This window comes from Passer montanus, unplaced genomic scaffold (assembly GCF_014805655.1).
Source record: "Passer montanus isolate IOZ18808 unplaced genomic scaffold, ASM1480565v1 scaffold1, whole genome shotgun sequence".
Lineage (NCBI taxonomy): Eukaryota > Metazoa > Chordata > Aves > Passeriformes > Passeridae > Passer > Passer montanus.
Genome location: NW_024356504.1, coordinates 21,637,508 through 21,664,233, shown reverse-complemented (window position 1 = coordinate 21,664,233; position 26,726 = coordinate 21,637,508). Strand labels below are relative to the sequence as shown.

General features: G+C 40.0%; 1 protein-coding gene across 2 annotated transcripts in view; it reads left to right on the top strand.

Moving 5' to 3' along the window:
* The window catches only part of NCKAP5 (NCK associated protein 5), a 354,162-nt gene that overhangs the window by 164,928 nt on the left and 162,508 nt on the right, over positions 1 to 26,726 (top strand). For both annotated transcript variants that reach the window (XM_039700287.1, XM_039700277.1), the window contains exon 6: positions 17,707 to 17,840. In XM_039700287.1, coding sequence (XP_039556221.1) covers positions 17,707 to 17,840 — 134 coding nt within the window. The remainder of the gene's footprint in view (positions 1 to 17,706; positions 17,841 to 26,726) is intronic.

Sequence of the window (26,726 nt, the reverse complement as noted above, 5' to 3'; positions counted from 1 at the left end):
ACTGCCAGGGATTGCCGTGGATTGCCAGGGACTGCCAGGGATTGCCGTGGATTGCCAGGGACTGCCAGGGATTGCCGTGGATTGCCAGGGACTGCCAGGGATTGCCGTGGATTGCCAGGGACTGCCAGGGATTGCCGTGGATTGCCAGGGACTGCCAGGGATTGCCGTGGATTGCCAGGGACTGCCAGGGATTGCCGTGGATTGCCGTGGATTGCCCGCAGCGCCGCCGGCTCCGGCCGGGCGCTCCCCGCTCCCGCCAGGAGAGGGCGCTGCAGCCACGGGAAAGCGCCCCTGGAATTCCCGGCCGCTCCAGAGGCAGCGGTGCTCCCTCCGCCCGCAGCGTCCGTGGCTTTTGCCGTGATCACCGGCACGGAAAGACCAGCACTGTATCCAGAGGAGCAGAAATAAGCTTTTCCCCTTCAGCCGGAGCTCACCGAAGTGGTGTCTCTCTCTTCAGCAAGTATTTAGTCAACGTGAAAAAAAAAGTCAAACAGAGTTATGTAAAAATCACTGAACACGGGGAAAAAAAATACAACATCAAAATGCATTTATATAAGGTCTGAAAGTACAACAGAGGCAATCTGCAGAAAGCATGTCATGTTGGCTAAAGTGCCCTCCAGTAGAAATTGCCATTTCTGGATAACAAAGGCAGGGGATGTGCAAGTGCAGAAAGGGCACGGGCAGTCTCATAGCATCCATGGGTGCACGGGGTATTGGAGTGGCAGTTGGCTCCAGCGTGAAGCAAATCCTGCTTTATGACTGGAAGCAGATGGATCCTGCTCTAGGCAATACCTCACTGCCTAATGGGAGTGATGTGCCCATGCACTAATAACAGTGAATTGCAGACATTTTCATATCAAAGGTTAAGCTCTGCAATCCTGAGATCCTCCAGGCAATGGCAGGAGTTGACTCAAGTAAGCCACACACTCTCTGGATTAATATTTTTGCAAGGGTGACCTGAATAGGGCCACCAATCTGCAGGCTGAAAAGGCAGAACATTTCTGGTCTGGTTTTAGCTCATGCAAAAAAAGGCATCTCAGGTAGAACTGAATTAGTCACAACATCTAAGGATGAGGAAGAGGAAAGGTGAATGTATGCACTGGGCCAACAGTTTTAATTTTATGCAAACTAGGAAGGTAAATTTATACAGATTAATAGTAGTGAAACTCCTGTGGTATACTTGGTGTTGCAACTTTGTGCTTGAAGTACCTGGGGAAATTAGTGTGTTACACGAAGTAAAAGAAGTTGCTAGATTTTTGTTTGGCTTGGTTTGTTTGGTTTAGTTTTTGGTGGCCAGTAGTTAAACTATTACTGTAGAATTTATAGAATTTACCAGCAATTGTAAAAGGTGTGTTTCTGTTGTTAATTTGAAGAACATAGAAAAATCCATTAATTTATCTTCTTAAGACTTCTTTTTAAGTTGTTTTTTTTTTTTTTTAATTAAAGGTTTTGATTTTTTTTCCCTGCATGGGGCAGAAAAGGTTACCAGGAGGGAGAAAAAGTTCCTGTACAAGGAAGGACAAAATTTATATAGCAAGAGTCTCTCAATTGTGCTGCTTCTAATAATTTCCCAATTATTTAAATTCATGCAGTGTTCTTGGAGCTTGTTCTGTGAAGTCAGTGCTGACCCTTGGAACGAGTCAGCTCAAGCAGTGCTTTAAATTGCATGTGAGAGTGCAAACTCCTTACTGCAACAAGTCTTTGTTCAGCATCCAGCCCATGGGGCCCTGATCCGTAGCTGCTCCACAGCATCAGGAGAGCAGGGTAAGGTTCTGCTGGCTTGTCAGCTCCCTCTGGGCAGTGACACAACATAGGTATGTAGAAAATAATCTGCTGAGGGTGAATAAAAGAGAGGCAGCAGTAACTGAGAAAAACTCTTGGCCCATTTCTGACCACTGAACACTTTGCAAGCAGACAGGAAAACTATTTACAGCTCATCTGAAAAAGATCTGGACTTTATATTTTGGACAATATTCTTTGTGCCATTAAGTCCCATGAGCTTTTTTGTTGTTTTTCTCTTGGCAGGGCATAATCACATCTCTCTGCAACTTCTCTCCAAGATTTAAAAGAAATATTAAAATGTATCAAGGAAGTAATGTCTTCCTGTACTAAACCTATTTAGCTTTGTACAGATTCACATAAATTGGGCAACTGTGATTCTTCCTGTCCTTTCCCTCCCAAGTCCAGTCTCATAAACTTTAATTCAGCTTTTGCTTTGTCAGGAATTTGCTTTTCCATACTTTCTGTTTGTTTTGGCTCCGTGTCCATTGCATTGTGATAAGGCATCTTTTGATATTCTACGGGATCTTTCATGATGAAGATCTCATGACACAGTTTTCCAAGTCTGGAGCTGGTGATCAGACTTGCTTGCATGTCCTGCAAGAGGAGACTGTCTAGACTGTGGGAATGACTGTGATGTTTGGATTATGTTATTTCCATACCACTTGGCATGATGCACTCTGTAGTTAGTCTGGAAATTAATGAAAGTGCCAGGCCTGGTGCAGGGCCTTACCTGGCTCTGAAGTGGCTTTTCTTCCTTCTCCAAACTACATGGAAAAGTTGTGCCTTCCTTGCAGTACCTTGCTGTGTGACTGTAAATAACCAGGTGCTTAAAACCCTTCTTCACTACTTTCATTAATGGTCATGTACTTTAACTTTGGTGTCCTACAAGGCCTGTAATTACCTTTGCCTCCTAAATCCTTTATAATCTTGGAAAATATTAAATTTCTGATCTAATTTGTAAAACAAGCTTTGTTCTGACCCTTCTGCTGTTTGTCTGTTTGCCTGTGTGGGTAGTGAAATTTTTGGGGAAGAGGCAGGGTCTTCTAGATAGTGCTGGCTGATGCTTGGATCCTGGAGTGTTGGTGTGCCATGAACAGTCACAGCCCAGGGGCTTGGAATGAATGGTGAGAGGGGATTTGGCTCAGTGTGTGCTGTTCACACCACTGTCATTGTGTAATTACATCTTTATGATGCACATTGTGATTGGCATCCCTGGTGACATTGCTTATTTAGAAATACTTTCTGAGTGTTGGGGAAAAATCATTATCTCTTGGGAACATCCTCTTCCTGGTGGTAAGTATTAAAAAGTGCCCTGTGGCAGTGGCTGGCACAGTTTTCCATTTAAAAAGCTTTTTCCATGGGTGTCTCTAGAGGAGCAGGTCAGAATTTCCAGGTGCTTGTTGGAAATCTTGAGTTATGTACTGCTTCCTGATGTCATTCATAATTAACCACCTAAAAAGGGAAAACCTGTGATGTAGGAGATATCGTCAGAAAATACATGCACTGAGTGAGAAGTTGAAAATTATTTTCATACTAAAACTAGCCTTTGAGAGTTGCCAGCTCTCATAGTCTAAAGGCAGTGCTTGTATCTTCCATCAGTGGATAAGGGAAACTTGTTCACAAGTAGGTGGGAGGAGATAAGTGGAAGTGAAGGTGTGAAGACTGCAAGTGATCTAACACACATCAGAAGGAAGAGCTTGAGAAGGAACATGAGCAGGTGAGCAGAAATACTCTTGTGAACCACAAGAAACAAGAATATCAGCTCTGGAAATGTGTTTAATGTGTAAAGGGAGACAGTAAGGATAAACTTTTCTTAGTTTTGCTCTCTCCATGTAGCCACTGGCTTTTACAGCTCGATACCTGGGCAGGAGCAGGAGCAGGAGCAGGACCAGCAGTGCTCTGTGGTCCCCATAAACCCACAGCAGCTGAAACTGAAGCAAACCCTTGTGCACCTGATTCCCAGGAACCCAGCTCTGCTTGCAAGATCATTTGCAGTGTGGGTGTTCTTCTCAGCCCCATTTAGACAAGTTTGTTCATAATTCTCCTGTATTGAATTTGATGTCAAACTTGATGGCTTGAGTGAGTGACAGGAGTTGTTTGTTTTAGTAATATATTGCAGGAGTCCCCAGAAGCACTGGGGAAGGCATATTTCCTGTTCTGTAAATGTGCAGCAGAATTTATTTCTTGCCAAAACTGAAAGACTATATAATTACAAAGAATTTGCTAACCCACTCTTCATATTCCTTGTGCCCACTGGGCTGTACCCACACTGGCATGGCTGGGATTCAGGAAGCCTCTAAAACCTCACTGAGCTGCCCTGATTCAGGGCAAAGGGGTCTCTCTCCTGCTTTTAAAGCTTCTGCCCCAGTGAAAACAAGGGAGCTACGTGTGGAAATTTATCTGAAAATTCAGTGTGCTGGTCAAGATGTTCTAAAAAATTCAGAATGACTCTTCTGACTCCTGTTTCAGTGTTCTACATGGTAGAAAATGTTCATGCAAAGTCCTGAGTTTTAATTATGTGATTATGTGTTTTATTGTTCAGGAGCAGAACTTCTGCTCAGTCTAATAGCTGCTGATTTTTTTCAACTAAGTGCTGAAGGTGGAAGTGGCAGAAGAGGGTAGAGCTGTACTACTTGGTTCTAGTAGTTAGTTTTTTCTGTAGAAAATGAAACATATTCACTTTTTTCTCTTCAGGAATATCTAGCTAACACTGCAAATTGTCAACACTCACTATTAAGTTGAAAAAAGCCAGATGGTTATTTTATATCTTAAATGAGATGTATATATGACTATGTGCAATTAATAGATGGGGATAAATTAGGGTTAAATCCAATAAGACAGATATATCATACATAAAAAGATTCATGTGGTAATGAAGACCAGAGAAGTAAGTGTCAGAGTTTTTATATCTGTTTCTGACCTTCAGCTGTACAAGTGTATCCAGGCTACTTACTTGTTCTAGTAAGAAAGGGGACTAAAGGAGTAGAGCCTCTAAAGGCTGGCACTTAGAGTTGAGCTGAATTTGGTCTCTGGAAAGACAAACAAAAATTCAAATGGACCTGTTACTGAAAAGTGATAGTGCAAAATTGTATCAGGTGGAGACACAGTATTTTAGTTACTTCATTTTTACCAGCAAATGAATTAAAAACTGCATGAAAAATTGCTTGGGTTTTTTTAATTTTTTTTTCATGTTCTCCAGGTACCAGACTTTCAAACTCAGGCTGGCCTCTGAAAGTTGAGTCAGTTCTTTTGACTGTGTGTGTTGTCAGCACTTATAAAGATTTTGTAGTGGCAGCTCTGTTAAAAATACCATAGGAGATGTGCCAGCTAACAGAAAAACCACAGCATTTCCCTGCTGCCTGTGGCAGTGCCTGCAGTGCTAGAGGGGTAAATATGGAAAACAGACACGTTTGTCAGAAAATGAAAGCAGTAGGACTCTGAAATCAATGCAAGGAACAGCTGAGTAAATAAGGCATATTTTTTTGCAGTTCCTTACCAACCATAAATGGACTCTACAAGTGGACACAGAAAAACTATAATAAAATCTGACATGTTCATGAGGAATGCTGTAAAGAGCCTGAGGAAAAGAAATGCTATATGGAGAGGTGGCAGCAAAGTAGTGATGCCAGAGGTGTTGAATGTGTCAGCTGAGAAAGGCAAATAGAAGAGTGTGTGTGAAAATAAAATTATTGTTTTTTTCCCTGACCTGTGGGGGTCTGATGGCCCTGCTGACTGTTCTGAGCCACATCTCATGACTGGCGTGGTTAAGTTCTACTTCTCTCAGCATCATAAATTTTCTTTAAACTTAGATCTATTTCAGTTAACTCCTTGACATCCTATTTACTCACAGGAAATACAAACTCATGAATGAGAAGTGCAGAAAATGAAGAAGCCCTAACACTCCCCAGCATCAGGGCAAAAAAACACACACTATCCTTAGCCAGTGAGTAAATCCCAGAGCTCCCAGGAGCAGCAGAGTTCCACTGACCAATCAGTTCAAGCCAAATAAAACCCTCAGAAGTGTTTTTTTTAACAGGTTTTATCCTGCTGCCTTAACTCCTATCTCACTAGCACAGACCCAAGCAGGAAACACTCAGTTCAGCCCCGTGCCCGTTTGTTCTGGGAGCATTCATCCTTTGGAAAAGAAACCATTCCTATCATCTGAAGGCCACGTTGGTCAGTGACAGAGGAGGCAGGCACACAGGCACTGCAGATAAGCAGGAGGCATTTAGGACGTGGCTGTGTCCCTGCTGGGGGTCACAAAGAGCCCACCCTGTCACCCTGGCCGAGTGGGCTGGGATTATGCTGCTGCTCCTTCTTCTGCTTCATCTCAGTTTACTTCAAAGCCCTGCTGGGGGCTCAGCTAAGCCTAGCCTTGTTCCTGTGCTGAGCAATTCTCTGCTGCCTGGAGAGGCTGGTGGCCTCCAGCTGCTGATCAGGAGGGATCAGTCTGGGGCAGGGACTTGGCTGCCAGCACAGCTGGATCTCTCTGGTGGCTGGGCCCTCCTTGGGCTCCTGCCCTGGGTCTGTGTGCCCTCCACATGGAGTGGAGCAGCAATACTGCATTGCTTCGTGTGGATTCCATAGGTTTAAATCCATCCCAGCTGCGCAAGTGTAGCATGAATGACACATCACCTTTCTGTGACTTTTTTACCTGTCCCTTCTTTTCTCCCCTTTCACAAATTGTGTTTTATTTCTGCTGGGCACTATTCTGTGGGGCAATTGAGAGGTGTTTTAAAAGATTTTATTCCATTATCACTCTCGATGAAGGGTGAGATGTAAGAGGTGTAAAACTCAATGCCATTTCATCAGAAGCCAACCTGTTTCTTGATTACAGTATATTATAAATGTTTTTCAGCCTTTGCCACACAATGCTGCTATTACCTCTGACACTAATCACCTATATTTTTACCCACGTGGTTCTGCTACAACACATCTTTCACAGTTCTAATTCTCTAAAATATCTAGTCTTTTTGCAAAGCTATATTTTGAAACTTGTTGAAACCTATTTTTAGTTCCATCTCTCTCTCAATAATGTCATCTCTATTCCATGACCTTCCTAAGTCAGCTTCCACTGTAACAAGTTCTTTTAAGTGGACAGGCATCAGTGTTTGAGAAATCAAAGTCCAGCATGTCTATGAATTCATAGCCTTCAATTAATTTCTCTCCCCCACTGTCTGGCCTTCATAGCCATTTGCAAGTATGCAAAAAAATGCTGTTCTGTGGTAATGTTTACATAGTGGCTTATCAAAATAAACCTGGTTAAAAGAAATTTAAATACGTCTTTTGAGTCTGAGCTGACCACTGTTTGCCACAGTTCATGGAATTATCTTCTAGATACTCCAAACAATGAAGACAGGATGTGGAAGATACATGACTTTTTCAAAACAATTTTGTAAATCTTAGCTGTGAGATACCCTGGTTTTCAGACCTCAAGGATTCTCTTCACTCCCTCCTCCTGAAGACTGTGTCTAGGCTGAAATTTCATCCAAGCTGACAGCAAATACCTATTACTTAGCTATGAAAGAAACCAGTGCCACATCAAAAATTAAATGTAATCTCAGCAAGTGCAAGTGTGGAAATTACCCTAAATCATGTGGCCTGAGGCTCATGTTTATGCATCTCCACAGAGCACAGCTGCTGCTGTAGGTCACAAAAAGTCCAGAGAACTTGTAATGTACTTGAGAGAACTTCACACAAAACTTCTGGCCCTCGCTGCAAGACTTCTGATCCAAGAGGGAGTTTCTGCCTGCCAAATATAGACAATGTCCCATGAGATCAGACATGTTCTTGAACCTGGATCCTTCTTGGATCATTTCTTTCTTATCTTTGGGTTAATTTATTTCTCATCTTTGTGAGTGGGGAGTTCATTCCATGGCCTGTTTGTTCAAATAAATCCACTGTAAAGTGGCTGAGAAGCCTGCAGTCTGTCACCGGGAGAACATTTAGCTCTGAACTCTCAGTCTGTGAGCATTTAGATGTGCAAATGCAGGCTATACCTGTGTTACAGTTCATGTTTTGGGGCCAGTTTTATTTATTCACAGATACAGTTTTGTTCTTAGGATAAACTCAAGTTCCAAAACCTCAGTTCTGTTCCTGTGAGCTGGAGCTTTTGTTTTGCCAGACAGCATTTTACCATATGTTTTCTGCATTGCTGCATTGATATCCCTTCAGGAAATGTTTGGGAATTGCAGATCTGATAGAAAATTGAAGGAGAATCAAAGAACTGACACTGAATCAAACAACTGGCACTTTGCTGGCCCAGGTGGGTTGCCTCTTGCCGGTTGTTCTCTACACACACTCCTTTGTGCTGTTTTATGGTTCAAACACCATTTTTATAAAACTTCTGGAATCCAACAAGTGGGAAACATAAGCAGAGACTGGGGATTTTTGCTTGTTTGCGGCTGAAGTGGACAAGGCTCTGTCTAAACAAGTTAACTTGGTTATAAAACTTTGTTTCTAATAAGAAGATATTGTATATACCCTGTATAAAAAAACTAAACAGGTTAATGTGCAGTTAGAAATTTTAATGTAATGAAAGTCACCTTACCAAAAAAAGCATGTAGCAAAGGGATTGAAATTATAATTACCCACTGTAATCTAAGATGTTTCAGGAATTTTTTTTTCCTTGTATTGCTTAGCAGTGCCACTCTTTCTAATTTTGGTATTGACAGAGATTTTTACTTCACACTTTTGAATAGTAGGTATTCATATGGATTATATCTATCTTAACACAGTTTGCAAGTTTTTGTTTGAACTTGAAAAACATTTCATTATGTTTAATTTAGAGAAATGAGATTTCTTTAATTGCTGTCTGTAGAAGCTATTAGAAGCTCAATTACATTTGCAAATTCATTTTTTAAAGTGTTATCATTTAAAGATTACTAATTTTAAAAAAATAATCATGACCTGACTATTTGGGACTTCAGGCTCACTAATAATATTCTCTCTACACCCTTCAAACTGTTTCTGCAAAGAACTGAAGCAAGTCTTCGAAATTTGGATCGTAATTGTGAATCTGAATAAATAACAATAGTTTTATTAGGGAGAAAAGATTTTCAAAACATGTATTACTTGCCTCCATTCAGCACTGTGAATATGACTGAGATGACTTTTAGGAGCTGAGAGAATGCTGGGTGCAGGTGTTCCACATGTGGAGCCTGCCTGTGCACTGCTGCTCCCAGGGGCTGTGTCTGCAGCTGTGTCCCCAGGACAAAGTTCACTTCAGTCTGGTAATTCCTCAAAGACTCTGAGGGGCATTTTTTGCTATTTAATTTCTCTTCCCAAGGTGTCTCTGGTGTTTGGTGGCCTGTCTTTGGGTGTTTCACAGAATCCAAGAGCTGCTGGGCAGTCTGGCTCCCTTTTGGAGCAGTTCACCACAGCTCCTGGAGGGATGGGCAGGCAGTGGTGCTCACTATCCAGCCCTCAGCCAAAAGGTTTTATGAGCTATTTAATTTTTTTTTCCTTGTAAAATAAATGTTATCACAACTCCAACTATATATACAGTACTGCTGGTGTAATAGCCTGCCTAATTCAGATTAATTATAGGCTTGCAATGATAAAGGAGCTTCAGCACAGCAGTTATTCTGTCGCACAGATGCAATTAAAACCATATCAATGCAGTATAAATAATGCTAAATTAAGTTGCTGTCCCTCCACATGGTGGCAATTTTGAGCTAGTGCACAATGAAATCTAGCATCTTATTTTGTTCAGTAGGCGTAACTACACCAAGAAACAGTTTCTAATTTCCTTGACTGGCTCTGGAGCAGCATTATTACCCAACAATATGAAGTATGTACATTGCTGTCACCAAAATATCACTAATAATAATAATAATAATGAGCATTTCCTGTTTTGCTATTCATTTTAGAGGTAAGAAAAGCTTGAGGTTTACATCTGAAAGTCATGGGACACCTGTGCTAGTATGAGATGAAGCCAAAGAGACAGATGTGCTAGCATATAGAAATTTCATTGTGGAAAATTAATTATTTGCTTCAAATTATTTAACTGGTTTTGAAGCATTTTTAGAAAATTCTCAAACATATTATTTAATGTTAGTTAGATTTTCCTCGGGTTTTTTTGGGCAGCCTGTCACTTTTGGAGCAGAACGCTGTTCTCAAAAGCCATCATTTTTTCTTACTGGTATGAAAAAGCTAGAAGATACCAGCCTAAAATTAGGATACTGCTTTTTATACTATTTATATCTTACTGTTGCAAAGCTGTAGCAGGAATAAGTTTAAGGAAAATGGTTACATCATAAAATAATTGGGGAAAAAAGTAGAGGTTTAATATAAACCGAGGCAATGTCTTCCTTAGTCTCTGTAGTGCACGTCTGTCAGGTGAAAGGTGAAATGAAAAAATTAGTTTTAATTGCAAAGCAGCCACATAACCTCACCATTAACTTTCTTATTTTGAAGAGACGGGGAAGTAAAGCTACTTCTCCTTCCATGAACCCTTCAAGAGTTTATGTTATTGCTGTTTTCACTTCAGTGCCTCACTGTGCTTTAAATACACCTGCAACTTCATCCCTGGGAAGGCTTTGGATGTTTAAGTGTATTTGTCAGTATTCCCAGTGTAGCTGAGAAAGGTAATGAGGGACAAAGGCATATTAACTGCCACTGTTGGAAAGCCCTGCCTTCAATAGCTGATTAATTTAATCAGTCTTTCTTCAGTAAAATAATTCAGCTTTAAGCAGCCTGTAAAAATTGTAATAAGGACAATAAGCAGTGCACTTCTTTTCTCCCCATTCTTTGGGGAATGTTTTTTCATGCTGACAAAGTCCACTACAAGGAATGCTGCAATGTTCTGCAAAGTTGTTTGTCAGTGCCTGGGTTTATTTTTGCAGAGAAGTATTGATTACAGAATGAGAAACATTTGGTTTAACAGGGATCGATGAGTGGCAAACAAAGGACACTGAAGTTTGACTCATTTTAATTTGAGCAAAAATACAGTATCCAGTGCAATTCATGATTAAATAAAAATGGTATATGCTCTCTGGTTTTTAATCACATTTCTTTCCTGTCATTTGTGAGTGAAATAGGTTCAGCTAGGGGACTGTAATATCCTGTGTGCTGGATCTGGGACCAGGTTGCATGTGAGGAGTTTGGGGGGAGAGCACTGGGCTTTGCAGGAGGAGAAGCAGGTCCACCTGCCTCTGGAGAGAGGGAAAATCTCACCAAAGAGATTCCACCCACCTTCTGTGTGAGAGAGATGAGGGAGAACAACCTTGATGTGTTTGATTTTCAAGGCCCAAACACAAGCTCTTACAAAATACCTGTAACACAGAACATTTGTACTTCCCTTTCCCCAGCTGCTTGGGCCATGAGCAGCTGGAACTCGGGAATATTTTGTGGCACTTGAACAAATACCATTTGATCACCAGGCATTTTGTTGGGAGAATTAAAGATTCATTGCATCAGAAAGAATGAGTTATTTTGTTAAACCAACTGGGAGACCAAGTTGCAAATCCCAGTTTCTGTTTCAATTAATATTTCATAACAGATTATTGAAAAATGGAACTGCTTCACCATCCTTCTCTCATCTCTTGTCCCAGGCTGTTCTCTGGCTCCTGCCTGCAGCAGTCTTTCCAAAGGGCATACAAGGGTGATAAAGTAGTGGGCTTGAATACTTTGAATGTGCATATTTATTCATAAAACTATTGGGCAATGACTTTGCTAGAAAAACTAATTTTAGTGTGCTTCTAGTAGCTTCTATTTGTTTGCTTCATTCAGTTGTCTTTGTTGTCTACTCTCTGTCTACATTCTCTGGCTCGTGGGATGTTGTGTTGTAAACCAGGATATGAGTCTGTTAAATTATGACTTTCATGGCAAGGTGTCAGAGGAACAGCATCAGAAAATGCATTAAAAATAAATACATAAAAAGTCAGTTTGGGTTTGCAATGACTTAATGGTACTTCAAATTCTAAACCAAAAAATATTTTAATCTTTTCTTCCCATCATTTAAATTCATTGCAAAGTATCTGTTTGAAATCAATATTAATTACACAGAAATTGTGACCCTCTTTAGCAAATGCTTTAAAGTAGTTGTTAAAAATTTAATGTGCAGGTTATTAGCCTGATTTTGGGCAACATTAAGCCTGTGCTAAATATTCTCATGTAGACTTTGTTTGACAAAATATTGGTCCCATGTTTGCTTAATTAGTAGCACCACAGTAAACCCTTTCTTATGATGGACAGGGGAAGCAAAGAACAAATTCAAGACTAGAGGATTCTTATTTCTACTTAATCAGTAGCTCTTTCCCCTACTTATAATATAACCTTAATGATGAGATTTCATGTGTGCCCCTTTTAAGACATTTTTGATATTTGAGTTAATCAGTCAGGTTATATCTAGCTGTTCTGAAGAGCTGCTTTTCATAAGATCCAAGGATAAGCTAAACAGAAAGGGGAGGGAGCAGTTCCTCATGGAAGTGTTGGGCTGTCCCTGATGGACAGCAATGCCCTGTACAGCCTGCATGGTGTATGTGGTACCCTAAACCTCTAATTCTACACACAGACACATTTTTCTTTAAAGTATAGATAAAATTTTCATTATGATGGTATGGTTTTGTATGAGAAAGATAAATTAACAAGTTAAAAAAGAAAATGCTGTGATGTGGTAGGCTGACCTCAGCCTTGCATCAGCTTTGCTTCTGCTTCCCATCCTCAGCAGGATGTAGGGGACAAAAAAATACAAAAAAGTTCATACACCAAAATAAAGATAGGGAAATGGAGAGCTTTGGAATGAGAAATCTGCTTGAGTTACTGAAATGCTTGACCCTAATGAGGACGAATCAGCAAGTACTTCTCTGAGAAGTATTTTCATGAAGTTGGTCCGGCCATTCTGATGAGACATCTGATGAATTTTCCAGCAGTAACAGGTAAAGGAGGTAAAACTCCAAGTCCCTGCCATAGAAGGCTTTATTGTCATCCATGTTGGAATTTAAAGTTAACAATGAAATATCCCTGAAATGAAAAAAAGGGAAGACATCAGCATTTCTCTGCCAAACCCTGGCGTGCCACACGTTCCCTCTGTCTGCTGGGCTCAGGCTGCTCAGAAGCAAAGGACCTGTTGTGCGTCCCTCACCACATACGTGCATGTTTGTCTGCCACCTGCCCCGTCCACACTCACACTTGCTCACTCCACTCACCAGACATTTTCACTTTGGTAGAACTTGAAAGAACTGGGTGCTGCCATTTGGGCACATCCCAGGGTAATTAAGGGAGACACAAATGGCTGAGCTCCTCTTGGCAGCTTGAATAGCTGCATAGAATTAGTCCCTAGACTGTGAACACAGCTAATAACCAGTAACCCTGAGAATAAATGGTGCTTCTTGGTCTCTTCATGGAGTGCTGAGGAACAAATCACATTTTTCTGTCAAACACACGCATTCCTTCCAATCTAGTTATAAATAGTTTTCATGCGTTTTGTTTTGATCGCGAGTAGCTCAGATTGGATTCCTTCCTTAACTTTTAAAAGATGACTTAACATGAGGTGCATGTCCCTGCCTGGGTGAGGAATGAAACATTTTGACACGAACATTTCCACAGCTACACAAGAAGGAGCTTGCTGAAGTGCAGGCTCTGGCTCAGGAGCATAATGAGCAGCCCGTGAAACTTTGTTCCGTGCTAAAATATTCTGGGACTTGCACGAAAGTATCAGTAGAGTTTGCTAACACTGTCTTTCACTCTAGTTTGTTCACATGAATTTTTTGCCTGTTTGGAAAGTTATCAGGAATTTGACTGGGTGGTGTGATGAAAGTCAGGCTCTCTGGGGAGGCTGAAAAGGGGAAGCAAGAATCAAGTAAAGGTTATGCTTCTAAGAAGGGAAGGGTACAGCTGTGCTGCAGAAGGCAAGGAGAGGAAGTGGAGAAAAATAGTTTGAGCAGAGCTTGTGCAGAGAAGAATCTGCAATTAAAGAGGAAGAGGCAAGTGGGAATACATAACTTCATTGGAAGGTGGCAATGATTTTTCTAGTGTTAAAATGAACTGAAGCATTTCGCATGACACCTTTTATTCAACCTTTTCTTCACGTAGCATGCTAATTCTATTACTTTCTATTAAGCTTATATTTACTATAAAACCTTTAACCAGTTCAGTTTATTTCTTCTCACACACCTTTTTTTTTTTTTTGCACAGGAATAAAGTGGGGTTTGCACAGAGGAGCTTATAAAGTGCATTATGTCAGCACAAAATTCCTGCAAAGTTCAGGGATATTTTTTCTTCTTCCAGAAGACAAAAAAATCTAAAAAAATCTCTTTTTAATCCTGGCCTTTCTGTATGTTAGGCTCACTTCTCTCTTCTGACACTTCATTATGGATTTTCTTGGTTTGAATAAAAATCTAGTTCTCTTTTCTGGTGGATAAGGTCACTACTGCTGGGAGCTACTTTCTATGTCTAGTATACTTTAGTGTTTTGTGTCCTGCAGACTGAAAACTTCCCAAGTGTGGGTGGTCTCTTACACCTTTTTCTCCCCACTTCACAGTATTTATTGTCTGTGATCTGGCTGAAAGCAGATCTGCTTTCTGCCTGCAAGAAATGGCAGAAGTGCTGCAAGGTTGCCAATAAATTCCTGTGAAGAATCTCGGCAGTGAGGGCTGATGGTGTTGTTGCTGTGCAGATGTCCTGTGGGCAAGTCTTGGCCCCATTCATACAGGAGGGTTTTGGTAGCTAGGAAGAGAACTCAGAATTTCAGGGCCATAGGTCAGTGCTGTTGTTTCTGGTCTTGTAGCCCTGTGACTCTTTTGTTCATCCCTAAACCTGAAAGGAGCAGGAGTTTTGTACAGCAACAGTATGTGCTCATATAATCAATAATGTGTTGTAATTCTTGTCCATGAGGTGGCTGAATTGGAACTGGACATGTAGTTCATTCCAGAAGTTCCTAATATTTAGGGATTTCATTCCTGAAATGTTATTGTTCTTGTAATGCACATGTGTTGCTCATTTAAAAGTACTTTTCTTAAGGTAATTTCTATGTTCTTTCTTCTTAAAAAAAAAGTACCCGTGTGGATTTGCTGATCTCTTTGTGTAGGATGTATGTTATTACACAGCCTTCCCCACATGAACAGAAGGAGTAAATGGCAGCGACAGCATTCTCTGACCTATCAGCAAGAGGTAAATGAAGCTTAGAAATAGCTTGCACAGCTCTTTGACCTGTAGGGAGAAGTTTGGGTTTTTGGATCTGTGCTGTCTATGCAGTTCTCTTACAGAAGGTGAGGGTTTGTGATGAGCAGGAGTGTGGCTGTAGGAACAGCACAGTCCTTCTGCAGGACAGGAGAACAGGAGACTCATCTGTCACTGTTTGTCTGTCCTATCTGTGGAGATCTGGCTTTGTGCCTCATGTGGGAAGATTTATTTGGGGACCAGAGCATGGTCAGCATAGCAGACATGCAGAGGTAGTTGCTGTGTAGGCACACACTTTGTGGTGATTGGGGATGGTCTGTGCCCAGCCTCATCCCCCGTGGGCACAGCTGTGAGCAGCAGGTGAGCAGCACTGACAGCAGTGAGCCCTGGAGTGCCCAGGGGCACCCACCAACCACAAAGGGAGCAGAGGGCACACAGGTGCAATGCATGCAATGCATGAACATGAGGGGTATAAAAAGTTTGGGCTAAAGAACAAGAAAGGCAGATGTTTGAAGCTTTCTGATATGGTATGATGTTTCTTTGTTTGGGTGAATGCTTAAAGCCTTCTGAAATTGTATGATGATGCTCTGTGTATGGTGGCTGTCTTGACTGTGGCATGTGCTGTGACAATGCTGTATCACAATAGAGATCATTGTGGCTGTTGTGATGCTGGCTAAGCCTTGAAGGTGTGGCTGAATCTCTGGTTTACAGTCCCTTGTTGTAGTTTAGCTTTACTGTGTCAGGTGGCTCAGGCACAGCCTTGGGTCAGCTTGGCCACTCAGGTGTTGATAGCAACACTGAGTTTCCTCCAAGGAGGCTTCTCAGTTCCTGTAGGAACAGCTGCATATTTGGTTTTAAGCTCAGTCTCTGTAGACATCAGTATCTTCTGAAAGTTTTTCTTAAGTCCTAGGTGGTAGTTATGTATTCCTTTTATGTTCTTTTCCTTGTTACCCACTGACTTGGGAGGTCCTGGATGCCCCTTTAGCAGCAGTGAAGCTTCCCTACAAGAGAAGATGCTGTCAGCATTCAGCAAGAGTTCCTGGGGCAGGATCATTTTGAAGTTGGCATTGATGGGATCTAAGCTGGAACAATACTGACTGCTGTGAATATTCCTCCCATATGATCAGCCTGAGTTATCCTCTGTGAGCCAATTGCTGTCTTCTGCCTGGTGCTGAACTCTCTGCTCTTCCTCCTGTGGCAGAAACTGAGGATTACTCAGCACCTGGCAGGGCTGTGTAACACTAAGGACAGTGATTAGGTAATTCAGTTAGAACAATGTATTTTTTTTTGCCAGTAATTGTTTCTTCTTGTGCAGTTTTCCATTTTCCTGGTATTACATATGGCCAACCAGACAGAACCCCTCTGTTTTCTGAGTAATTCGCCCTATTTTTTTCACAAGCATATAGATATTTCATTTAAACCTTTGCAGCCTCCCTTTGTGGCATCTGCTTATTTATCACTGTCTTTAAGATCCTTTTTCCACTTGGCAATGTTCATATTTTTGGTCCCCTGGTTACTGCTATTGTAAATTATTATCCAGTAAGATTTATAGCTGTGAGATTTGTACAAATAGCCTGTCTCCCCCATTTAATGGCTTATCTCTAAGATACCTCTGTTATTTACTAATGAAACTGTATGGATAATTTTTATATACATTTTTGCAGGTATGCCATGAAAATTTAGGTCAGCCATGGAATTACATCAGGCTGTCTGACAGGCTGCAAATCTCCCTGCACCATAGGCACAAAGCAGATGGGTGGGGAACCCACTGTAGCTTCACAGTGACCTGAGCTGTTCCTAGACATGGGAACCCCATCACTGACAGAGAATAATGTAGTGCCACGTAAAATCCTTGGGGGTTTTATTGATTTGTTTTCTCATTTAAATTCACAAGGATAAAATTTAATTTCACTTCATTTCTGTTTAACAGAGGTCACATGGAAAAGCCTGTAAATATATTTTTAATTGCAGTAATGTTTTTAATAATCTTTAGATTGATTTTTCTGCTCCTCTGAAATAATATTTAACCACTATTGAAATAAGATTTTAAAATCTTTAGGTACCCTTTATGTGATGCTTTTTTTTTTTTAAATAAAAAGGGTTAGGCCATGACCTATGTAGATTTATCCAGGCAGTGCTGTATGTTATGGGTTGGGTTTTTGGGTCCTACATTTTAAGAATTAGCAAAACTCATATCCTAGTTGCCTTTGAGAGCTGTTAACAATGTTAATGACACTTTTATTGCTCTTGCATTGGTTTGATTTGTACTCAGTTTTTAAAAATATATTCATTATCATAGTATTTCACTAAGTAAATTCAAATAAACTCTGTTCTACTGGTAGGGGTCCTCCTCTCACCCAAAACAAGAGAACCAGTGGCTGTAGAATCAGGTTCATTTCCTCCTTGTGAGCTTGAAACATTCAGGGATGGGTGACAAGTTGAGCTCTTGACTAGTTTCATTCTTCCCATGTCTGCATTCAAACAAGATGGGTCGTAGATCTCAAATATAAGTTTTTGTGTTTATTTTGAATGGAGGTAAAGGAAAAGAACTTTGAAGGAGAGGCTGGGTGTTTGTTTCTCAATATGCTGACATCCATGAGTGAGCTGAGGAAGGGTAGCTCAGTGTGATGGGATATTCTGAAAAAATTATTCCCTCTGTGACATTGCTGCACAATAAAGATGGCACTGGATTCATAGGGTAATTGTTTTGATTTTATGATGATTTCTCCCAAATTAAATCTCAATTTTTCCTAAAAGTGTGGCTTGTGTAAAATTAATTAATAATTTTTTATGGCTTTTCAGCGTGAGAAGCTGATACATGAGTTGGAGGAAGAAAGGCATTTGAGACTTGAGAGTGAGAAAAGGTTACGGGAGGTGACGCTGGAGTCGGAGCGGAGCAGAGCCCAGATGCGGGGGCTGCAGGAGCAGTTTTCCAGGTATGTAGCCCCAGTCAACTGCATTCAAAATATGGGACAAAAATAAAAAAAAGGACAAAAAAAGCATCCTCTGGTGCAGAGACCTTGTCCAGACCTGTTGATAACTTGAATGGATCTAATCTGAGGCAAAATCTGCTCTCCCTCGGAAATTCCATAAATGCCACAGGCTCTTGAAGGATTGTTGGAATACTTAAAAGGTTTATGCCCTCATTTTATGGGGTGGTGAAAATTTTCATTTCTAGGGATTTTGTATTTGCTAGAATTCACGATAATTTTCTAAGTGTAGGTCTTCACTTCTGAAGTGCATGCCATTGGTAAATCAGTATGTGTCTGTTAGTGTCTTGTAAACAAGAATGGGTTTGACCAATCTGAATAAAGAGAGGAAGAAAATGTGAAGCCTTTTGGCAGCTTTGGGCAAGCTCATCCTGCTTGGACCTGCTTCAAATCTTTTCCTGCGTTGCCTGGGCCAAAGCTTTGGGCTAGAGCAGAGCTCCATTTCCAAGAGAACCAGCTTAGAACAGATTAACGCAAACCATTTGTATGATAATAGTAAGGATTTGAGTTATTGTTTTCATGATGCATGATGGGATCTTGTACAGCAAACAGATTTTTTCATTTTTTTTGTCATGTGCACAGAAACAAAACAGTCCAAAAAATCAAAAGAGACAATGGAATTTCATGTATATTTTCCATCAGGACTGAATATTAACTCCTTCCCTTAGGCCACTGAATTGTTAAAAGTTCAAGTTCAGTTTAATAAGGTGAAAAAAACTGGCTTTTTTTTTTTGTTAGGTTTCTTCGGGGTTTTTGAGTTTTCTGTTTTGGGCATTTTTTGTGATTTTTTTTCCTTATTTCCTCGGTGTTTGCCATGCTGCTTCTCTGATTTGAATCTGGGTTTCTAGGCAACACTGCAAAAACCATTGATAGCAATAATAAAATTTGTTGTCCTCTGTTATTTTGTGTTTGGAGAAATTTGCATTAATTCTCTGCAGAATTAAAAAAAAAAACTATTTAAAAAATCAGTGTGTTCAGTTAATTCTGAAATTCTCCATTGAAAATGCTAAGGATATTTTTTAGTTTTCTGTTGTTCCTCTTGATTGATCCTTGGTTTCAATTTTACTTATTCTGATGAGACTCCTGGAGTAATATACACAAAATAAATCCACCCCATGAGTATTCCTGGTTAGAATATTTTGCTGTTTTATATTAATCTTTGTTTAAGGAAGAATTTCCTGAGGTCCTGATTTTAGAACAGTATTATTGCTGCAGTGACTAGAAACCTGTGAAATTAACTTTGAAGGTGATGGAGCCATGGTTAAGAAAAGAAGGGTTGAGGGGAGCCAGTCTCCAGAGTGATGCTCCCAGTGCTTTCATAAAATTTTAACTGATGCATATTCAGATTTTATCAAGAGAGCTCTTCATTATTCCTGTGGAACTGCAGTAGTCTGATTCATTTCTACCATGTTTCTGAAAAGAAAAACTATTTTATTAGTCAGGATCCCTGAAGTCCACTATCTTCAAATTAATCCATTCTTTTTCTTTCCCTTCTATTTGCAGTCGAGCGTGCTCGGGTCTATCGAGAAGCAGAGGGACACAAGTTCTTTGAATTAAAGTTGTTTGTCTCTTTATGTCTGTCCTTCTGATTTAGATAAAGGTGAAGGCCCTCTAAATCAGCATTATGTTCTTTGGCTAAACTGTTTGAAGGCAAACTTAAATATCATTTTTCATTAATGGCAACTTGGTTAGCCATGTTATTCCAGTGAGGAAAACTCCTGCTGGCCTCATCAGGCTGTGGTTTTATTTTAGTGTAGGCTAGATGCTTGGAAGAGAATGTGTCACCTAAATATTTTGTTTTATCTTAAAACATAGTTTGTTATGATGAAATTAAAGGCTGTTGTTGCTGATTTTTAGTATAATATGAAGGTATTTGCTTACACAGACTCTCACTAAATGAGTGTGTTTTTTCTTATCCTTTTTGAACAAATAATAGAGCTGGAAGCTGGACAATCTCGTTCTGCCTAGAGATTGTGTTGTTCAAAGGATTTGCAACTTTTGCTTAATTTGAGTACAATTAAACAGGACATGACAAATGATGATGTGAGGAAGTGTTAAAACCAAGTGAAGAAGATGACTAGAGAATAATATTTTGGACTCAGACATTCTCTTTCAGATGTGGATAGATCAATGTAAGAACATATACTACAGTATAAATCTTATAAGTATGTGTAATTCCTGAACTGAGAGGATTTACCTAGACATTTCTATATATATATTTCTTTACATTTCAAACTATTTTCTTTGCATGATGGAAAGAATGAAATATAATAGTTGGTGGTAATCTGTAAGTTGACCTTTGTAATCAGGAGAGCAGTGCTCCCTATTCCTAAATGAAATTGTGGGGAAACTTTAATCTGTCATATAAGCATATGGTTTGAGATGGAGGACTTGAGAAGGTGAGGGGTTTCTTATTGAATGAAGTTTCTGTTGTTACCAAGTAAGCAATATTTCAGCCTAGGAGTCTGAAATAAATCGAAGTTCTCTTTCTTAACACCTGCATAAATCTGCCAGAGCCTTAATGTGACACAGTAGTTAGTTTGATAAATATGTGATACCTGCTGAAAGAGCTTTTAAACTGAAGTTTCTTTTCCAGAATTGTAACATGTGTCCGTGTAGTTTTAAATCTGCGTTTTAATTTTATTGGAGATGAAATATGGTTGAGGGTGGAGAAACCCTGCAGGAAAAATATGTAATACTAAAGTAGGGTTTTTACACTGTAGTTGGACGCTTTTATCTTTCCATTGCCTTACTATAATCTCACCTTGATGTTTTCTTTCTTAAACCCACTGAGATCTGTTGCTTTGCTGCAGCTGTTAAATTCCATAAGGCTCTTTTTGGCATGGCATTGTATAGCTGCACAGCTCTCAAATGCACAGAGACCTATCCTATAAAAAGAAACCAGCCCAGTTTCTTCCAAGACAGTGCCATGCAGTCTGTTTCCCATTTCTGTTGTTGCACAGTGTCTCAGTTACCTCCTTGTTGTTGGTTTCAGCTGTGCTTTTCCTGCTTTCAGCATTTTCCTACAACAGTAGGAACAGAAATACAGCAACTCTGCCCACAGCAGTAGGTGTGATTTATGGGATCATTGTAAAAAGCACACTAATAGACACAATATAAATTGATTGCATTTCCCTGCTGTACATCAGTAAGCAATAGAAATTGTTGTCTGTGGAATGCATACAGTTCGGGTGACTCTAAACTGTGATTAAATGTTAAACCAGTAAAAGAGGTAGCTTTACTTAAGTTGCTTTGATCACTGTTTTGGTCCGAATGAAACAAATTCAATGAACACTATTATAAAGTGTATCTGGAAACAGTAATTGAAGAGCCTGTTATCAAATCTTAAAATCCCTTTTGGGTAAATTTCAAAAACTATTTCAGTTGAAGTTGTGTTGTTTATTGGTACCAATGTCTGTGACTGGAAAATTGCCTCAGGGTTTTAGATGTTATTGGAAAAGTAGGAAATGGTCCTTGTTTGATCTGCCAGGGCTCTGTGAATGGGATGAGTGCAATTCTCATTAGCCTGTATATTCCCCTCCCTTTAATATTGACTGTAGGGTTAAGCCTGTTGCTTCTGACAAGGGAAAAAATGACTGCTACACTTGGCATAAAAGAACAGTGGAGTTGTGGGTTTAGGCACATCCTTCATGCATTTTCCAATTATTGTAATTCCCCTAGCTCCACTCTGTCTTGTCAATAGGTGAGTGGGAATGATAACTGTTTTCCTCGCAGCGGTGATAAGGACGTTATTATGCATCGCATCAGCATGTTGATGTGGAGTCATGCCATTGTAATTTCCAAGGTTTGCTCAGTCCAGAGGTCACAGCTGCTGCACCTCTGTGGCCTTACTGCCATGGCTGGTAACCCTCACCCACCTGAGGCCGTGTCTGGGAAGTCCACACCAGCTCAGCTGGCCCTGTGTTTGGTCACTTTGCCTAAGGTCAGCCATTAATAACATTTGCATCTAATTTCTGGGTTGATTAAAATGCCCTCCTGGCAGCTATGGATGGCATTCCTTTGGTTCTGTCGTAGCAGGGATGAGTAAGGTGCTATGTGGGAGTTCACTCCTTTTCTCAGAGGGAGATTACAGAGGAAGTTGTCTGCAACTCTCCCTTGTGTAGCTCTGCAGTGACCTTCTGTCATTCTCCCTATGTGGCCTCTGTGTAGGGTTATTGTAGGAGACAGGCTGGCCCAGAGATGGAGTCTGTATCAAAGGCTGCCCTATGGTTTTAGGAACCACTGGATTTTATGAGCTGATACTGCATGAAATGTCACAAGGAGGAGAACAGGTGAATGAGTGTCACACACAAATGAGTTCTCCATGTTTGGTGTGTCTCTCCTGCTCCCTGATCCTGCCTTGCTGCTGACTGCAGGATGGGCATTGTCAAACATGGGGAAGGTTGACCCTGAGTGGTTGCCAGGTGCCCACCCAGCCACTCCCTCACTCACTGCCTTCCAGAGGGCTGGGAGAGTAAAGAATTGCAAAAAAACCCTCAGGGATTAAGAAGAGGTGATCACTCATCAATTACCATGAAGGGGAAAGATTTGACTTGTTAAAGATTAATTTACTTTATTGCTAATTAAATATAGTGTAGGGTAGCAAAAAACAATGGCAAAACTCAAAACACTTATTCCCACCCATACCTTCTTCCCAGGCTGAACTTCATTCCTTCACTCTGGACTCTTCCATCTCCTCTCCTGAGCAGCAGGGTGGGTGTCAGGGTTGTGGGGGAAGCTGCTGAACTCCACAAGCCTCAGGACATGGTGTGAGTGCTGCTTTGATGGGGCTCTGACCTACTGCTTAGGGTGTTGTATTGATCTTACCTTTTGATTAGAATTGACAGAGTTAAAGAATGAAGTTTCTGTTAGATTAACACTGTTGGAGTGAGTACATTAGGATTTTTATTTATGTGCATCTACAACTCTTAGGTACACATTTCACCTATAACAGTTACTCAGAACTGTCAAGAACCATTCTAAGATCCAGGAGCTTTTGTGTGATAGTTTTCATCTGACAGAAAACAAACAAATGGCTTTATTAAACTTGTGAAACTAAGCCCAAAGAGAAAATTGCCTCAAGTTTTTTTTGAAGTTTGACCCCACTCAGTTTCTGGGCTACTTTCTACTAAATATGCTGCTTTCCTGTTGTTTGACCAACAACAGGTAAAATGGAAATTTTGTTCTTTTTGATACCAGGCACAATTTTTTCCACTCTTCAGTTCTATGTATGAATATCACTGTTTTGAAAGTACATGCACATGAAAAATACCTTCAGTGAGTGTGGTGGCTCAGTTTTCTTCAAAAACAAAATTCTCATTCTTGTATTGGAAAGCATCAGGTTGAAATAATATTTTCATACTGAAGCTGAGAAAGAACAAAAGCAATGAGCTCAGAATGACTGCACAGAGCAACTGAAGAACCAGGGTAAACTTGAAACACAGAACTCCTGCCAGGACCAGAAATTATAGCAAATTTTATTGCATGAAGTATATTGACCTGTGTAGCACTTTCAGAAAGAAAAGGATTGCTTTGCTCCAGGTGTTATTCAAGATGCACAGGGAGGAACCTGCAGTTCTCCATTTTCTGTGGACTCTGAAGGCACTGAGGGTGCATGAAGAACCAGCCCTATTTCAGTACCCAGTGCACTGGTAAATCAGGTGATGTTTTTGTCATGACAGCCCGTAGCTGCTGAAAGCTTCTTGCATGGGGACCAGGGAAATTGGTAATTTTATCTTCCAGAGGCAAAAGCATGGTGATCTGTGTGCTCAGGAAATCCTGTGTCTGGCTTGTGTTTGTCTATGTGCTCACAGGATGCATCACACTCCTATTTCTGCAAGTTTTCATCTATTGCCTTTTACTGATTTCTCAGACATGAAATTATATTCTGCTTCCTGTTTCATTGGGACAGAAGTCTTCAAAGTCTAGTTTATTCATGCAAAAATCAGATCCATGCTTCTGCATCTGAACATGGACAATTCGAAATACCCAGACAGTGTGGTAATAAAGGCCTTAAATCTTTACAGTGGAATAATATTGTGGGGAGTCACCTTTGAAACAGTGTTGTCATTTACCTTTGTGAACCCAGTAATTCAAAGAAATCTGTAAATAGAAATTATGTCCCCATAAATTGATTAGATTTAAACTAGGTAAGAACAGGTGAGAAAAAGGCCAGCAAAGAACAAGTGTTCTCTTGGGCTCTGTCATGTATGACTCTGTTAAAATAAAAGGCTGTTTGTTTTTGTTTTTTTTTTTTATTTAAAGCACCAGTCTGGTTTGAGCTACAGGTTTGTGCAGCAGAGTTTTTTTTCCTACACCAACCCAATGATTCCATTGCTCTTTGACTTCTTGTCCTCGTGTTGTACAATAGCACTTTTTATTAATTACCCCTTCCTGATAAGGAGATTATGGGACAGTTTTCAAACCCCATTGCACAGCCTGTGACCCTTCTTATGCTCCACTATGTCACACACACAATGTCCACACTTTGATTTCTTCAGAGTGAGTATTTGCCCTGGGGAGTCAGAAAGGCACACACATTTAAAATCAATATAAATAAGACTGATCCTCTGATTTCATGATTAGCTTTAATTGCTACCCAATCTAGTGGGATTCATCCCCTTTTAGTTTACTGATCCTCTCAGACTTATGGTTTCTCTTGTCAAATGATTGAAAACCCATGCTCAATATGGGATTTGCAGATTATAGACTATTCCTCTTTACTAATGGATCAGAGAGAAACGTGACTTTATGATCACAATTTTTATGGTTGTTTTCCTGTTGGATGTTTGAGGTTGCTTGTATTAGTAATTTTTCTGTACTATAAAACTTGTAAACGGCAAATGTAACATTAATGGGCAGTGGTGTGCATTCAGATTTATGGTGGTAAGTGCAGTGCAAATTAAACCATGAGTGAATAATATGATTAAAAAGCTGACATAAAGTCAAATGATCTTCATAGTTATACTTCTCTTTTATGAACATGATTGGAATCTTCAAAGGTTCATTGGTTGACTGAGTCTGTTTTACCATTACAGTTTTATATCAAACTAAACCAGGGAACCTACACTTCTATTTTAATTGCAAGCAGATTAAATGTGATCCTGAAAAATGCTTATCCTTTTTAAGATTCTGGGGCGACTACTGTGAATCTGATCTAGTGGGTGGCATCCCTGTCCATGGTGGGGGAGGTGGAAGTAGATGATTTCTAAGGCCCTTTCCAACCCAAACCATTCTATGATTCACCTCTCATTAAGGGTAGAAGGAAAAGAGTGTTCCAAGTACTTCTGGGGATTTTAGCACCTTAAATAGTAGAAAGATACAGATTTGTGAGAAAGAGAAGATAATGAAATCCTGACTGTTGTCTCTCTGGGTAGAATAATAGAGGAATGCTTTGTTTTGTCTCGATTTAAAGCAAGATTTTCTGGTTTTCAGGTGTATGTGAGGCAGGGAGGAGAATCACAAAACTACTCTAAAGGAAGTGGTACAAGAACAGTACAGGAAAACAGGCACAAAGATGTCTCAGTCTGGATGCCACCTGTTGTACCCAAAGATGGGCTCTATAGATTGGGACTTCTGCTCTCCTCAGTGAGAAACTTGTGTGGAGTCATATCTTTACCCCCAGTTTGCATAGCTGGCTTTCTAATGCTGGTAAAGAGCTGGTCCTTGAATGTGACCAATACATAATTTGCAAATATAATCAGTTTTTCATCCTGCTCTGTGTAACCTTTTAAGCATCTCCACTAAGTAATGAAAATAGAATTATTTATCTGCCTGACTTGAGGTGGTAATGCATTTTTTCAACCTAGTAGCAATTCGTAGTCTGCCTAGATTGGATTGTTTCACAGGAGAATTATTATGGTAATTTTCATTTTATCTTAGAACTTGTAATTATTTCACAGTATTGTTCTAATGTAACAGATTGTGCAGCAGCTCATTTGTTTTTCAGTGCTCAAATTTGGACAGGGCAACTTAAAAATTTATTTTTAATCTTATTATTTTTCTAAAACATTTTGGGTATGTTTGCCTCTATGCACACATTTCAAATATCATTATTAAAGGTTGCAGTGACTACAGTTAAAGCTGAAAAGCTATTGTACTAGATGCACACTTCTGTGGAGTTTTGCTTTTCAGGGTACATGATAAACATTAAGAAAACAGGATAGATTTTTTTCCTTGTATTTATTGGCTTATAGACCTAGTTCATATTTATGCCTTACTGTGCTACTACATTTTCATAGTTACTCTACAAGCCTGTCCTCAGGGATTTATCTCCTGAAGGCATAAGGAGTTTGTTTCAGCTGCATGGATGTTGCTTGTTAATTTTCTTGACATTTATCACATAGAGGAAAAAATGGGATTTAAAAAAGAAAATATGTTTGGTTTTAGTCCATCAGTACCAGCAAGGACAGCTGTGAGGTCTTCAGATTCTCCCCAGGTTTAGATCTAGACTTAGCAGAGGGAATGTCCCTTGGAAAGAAACAGGCATTTCCCTTCTTAAGAATGAAGGACAAAAATAACAATTTAAAGTTATCTGACATGATTCAAACAAATAAAAAAAATTGGTGGACCAGATCCCCACCAGCTCCTGAAAGGTGCCTGGTAATTGCACTAAAAATATAACAATGAGAGTCAGGTATGTCTGACTTATGGCAGAAAGGAATCTCAGTAATTACTGTGGGCTTTCCCTGTAAAGGGTTAATTGCTACAGTCTTGATAGTTTTTGCAGTATCATTAATAATCCTGAACTTACATAACTCATATTGTTACAACTCCTAACTCTACAGGGATTCTGTCACATTTTAGTAACAATTACTGTCTTCTATTTCAGAT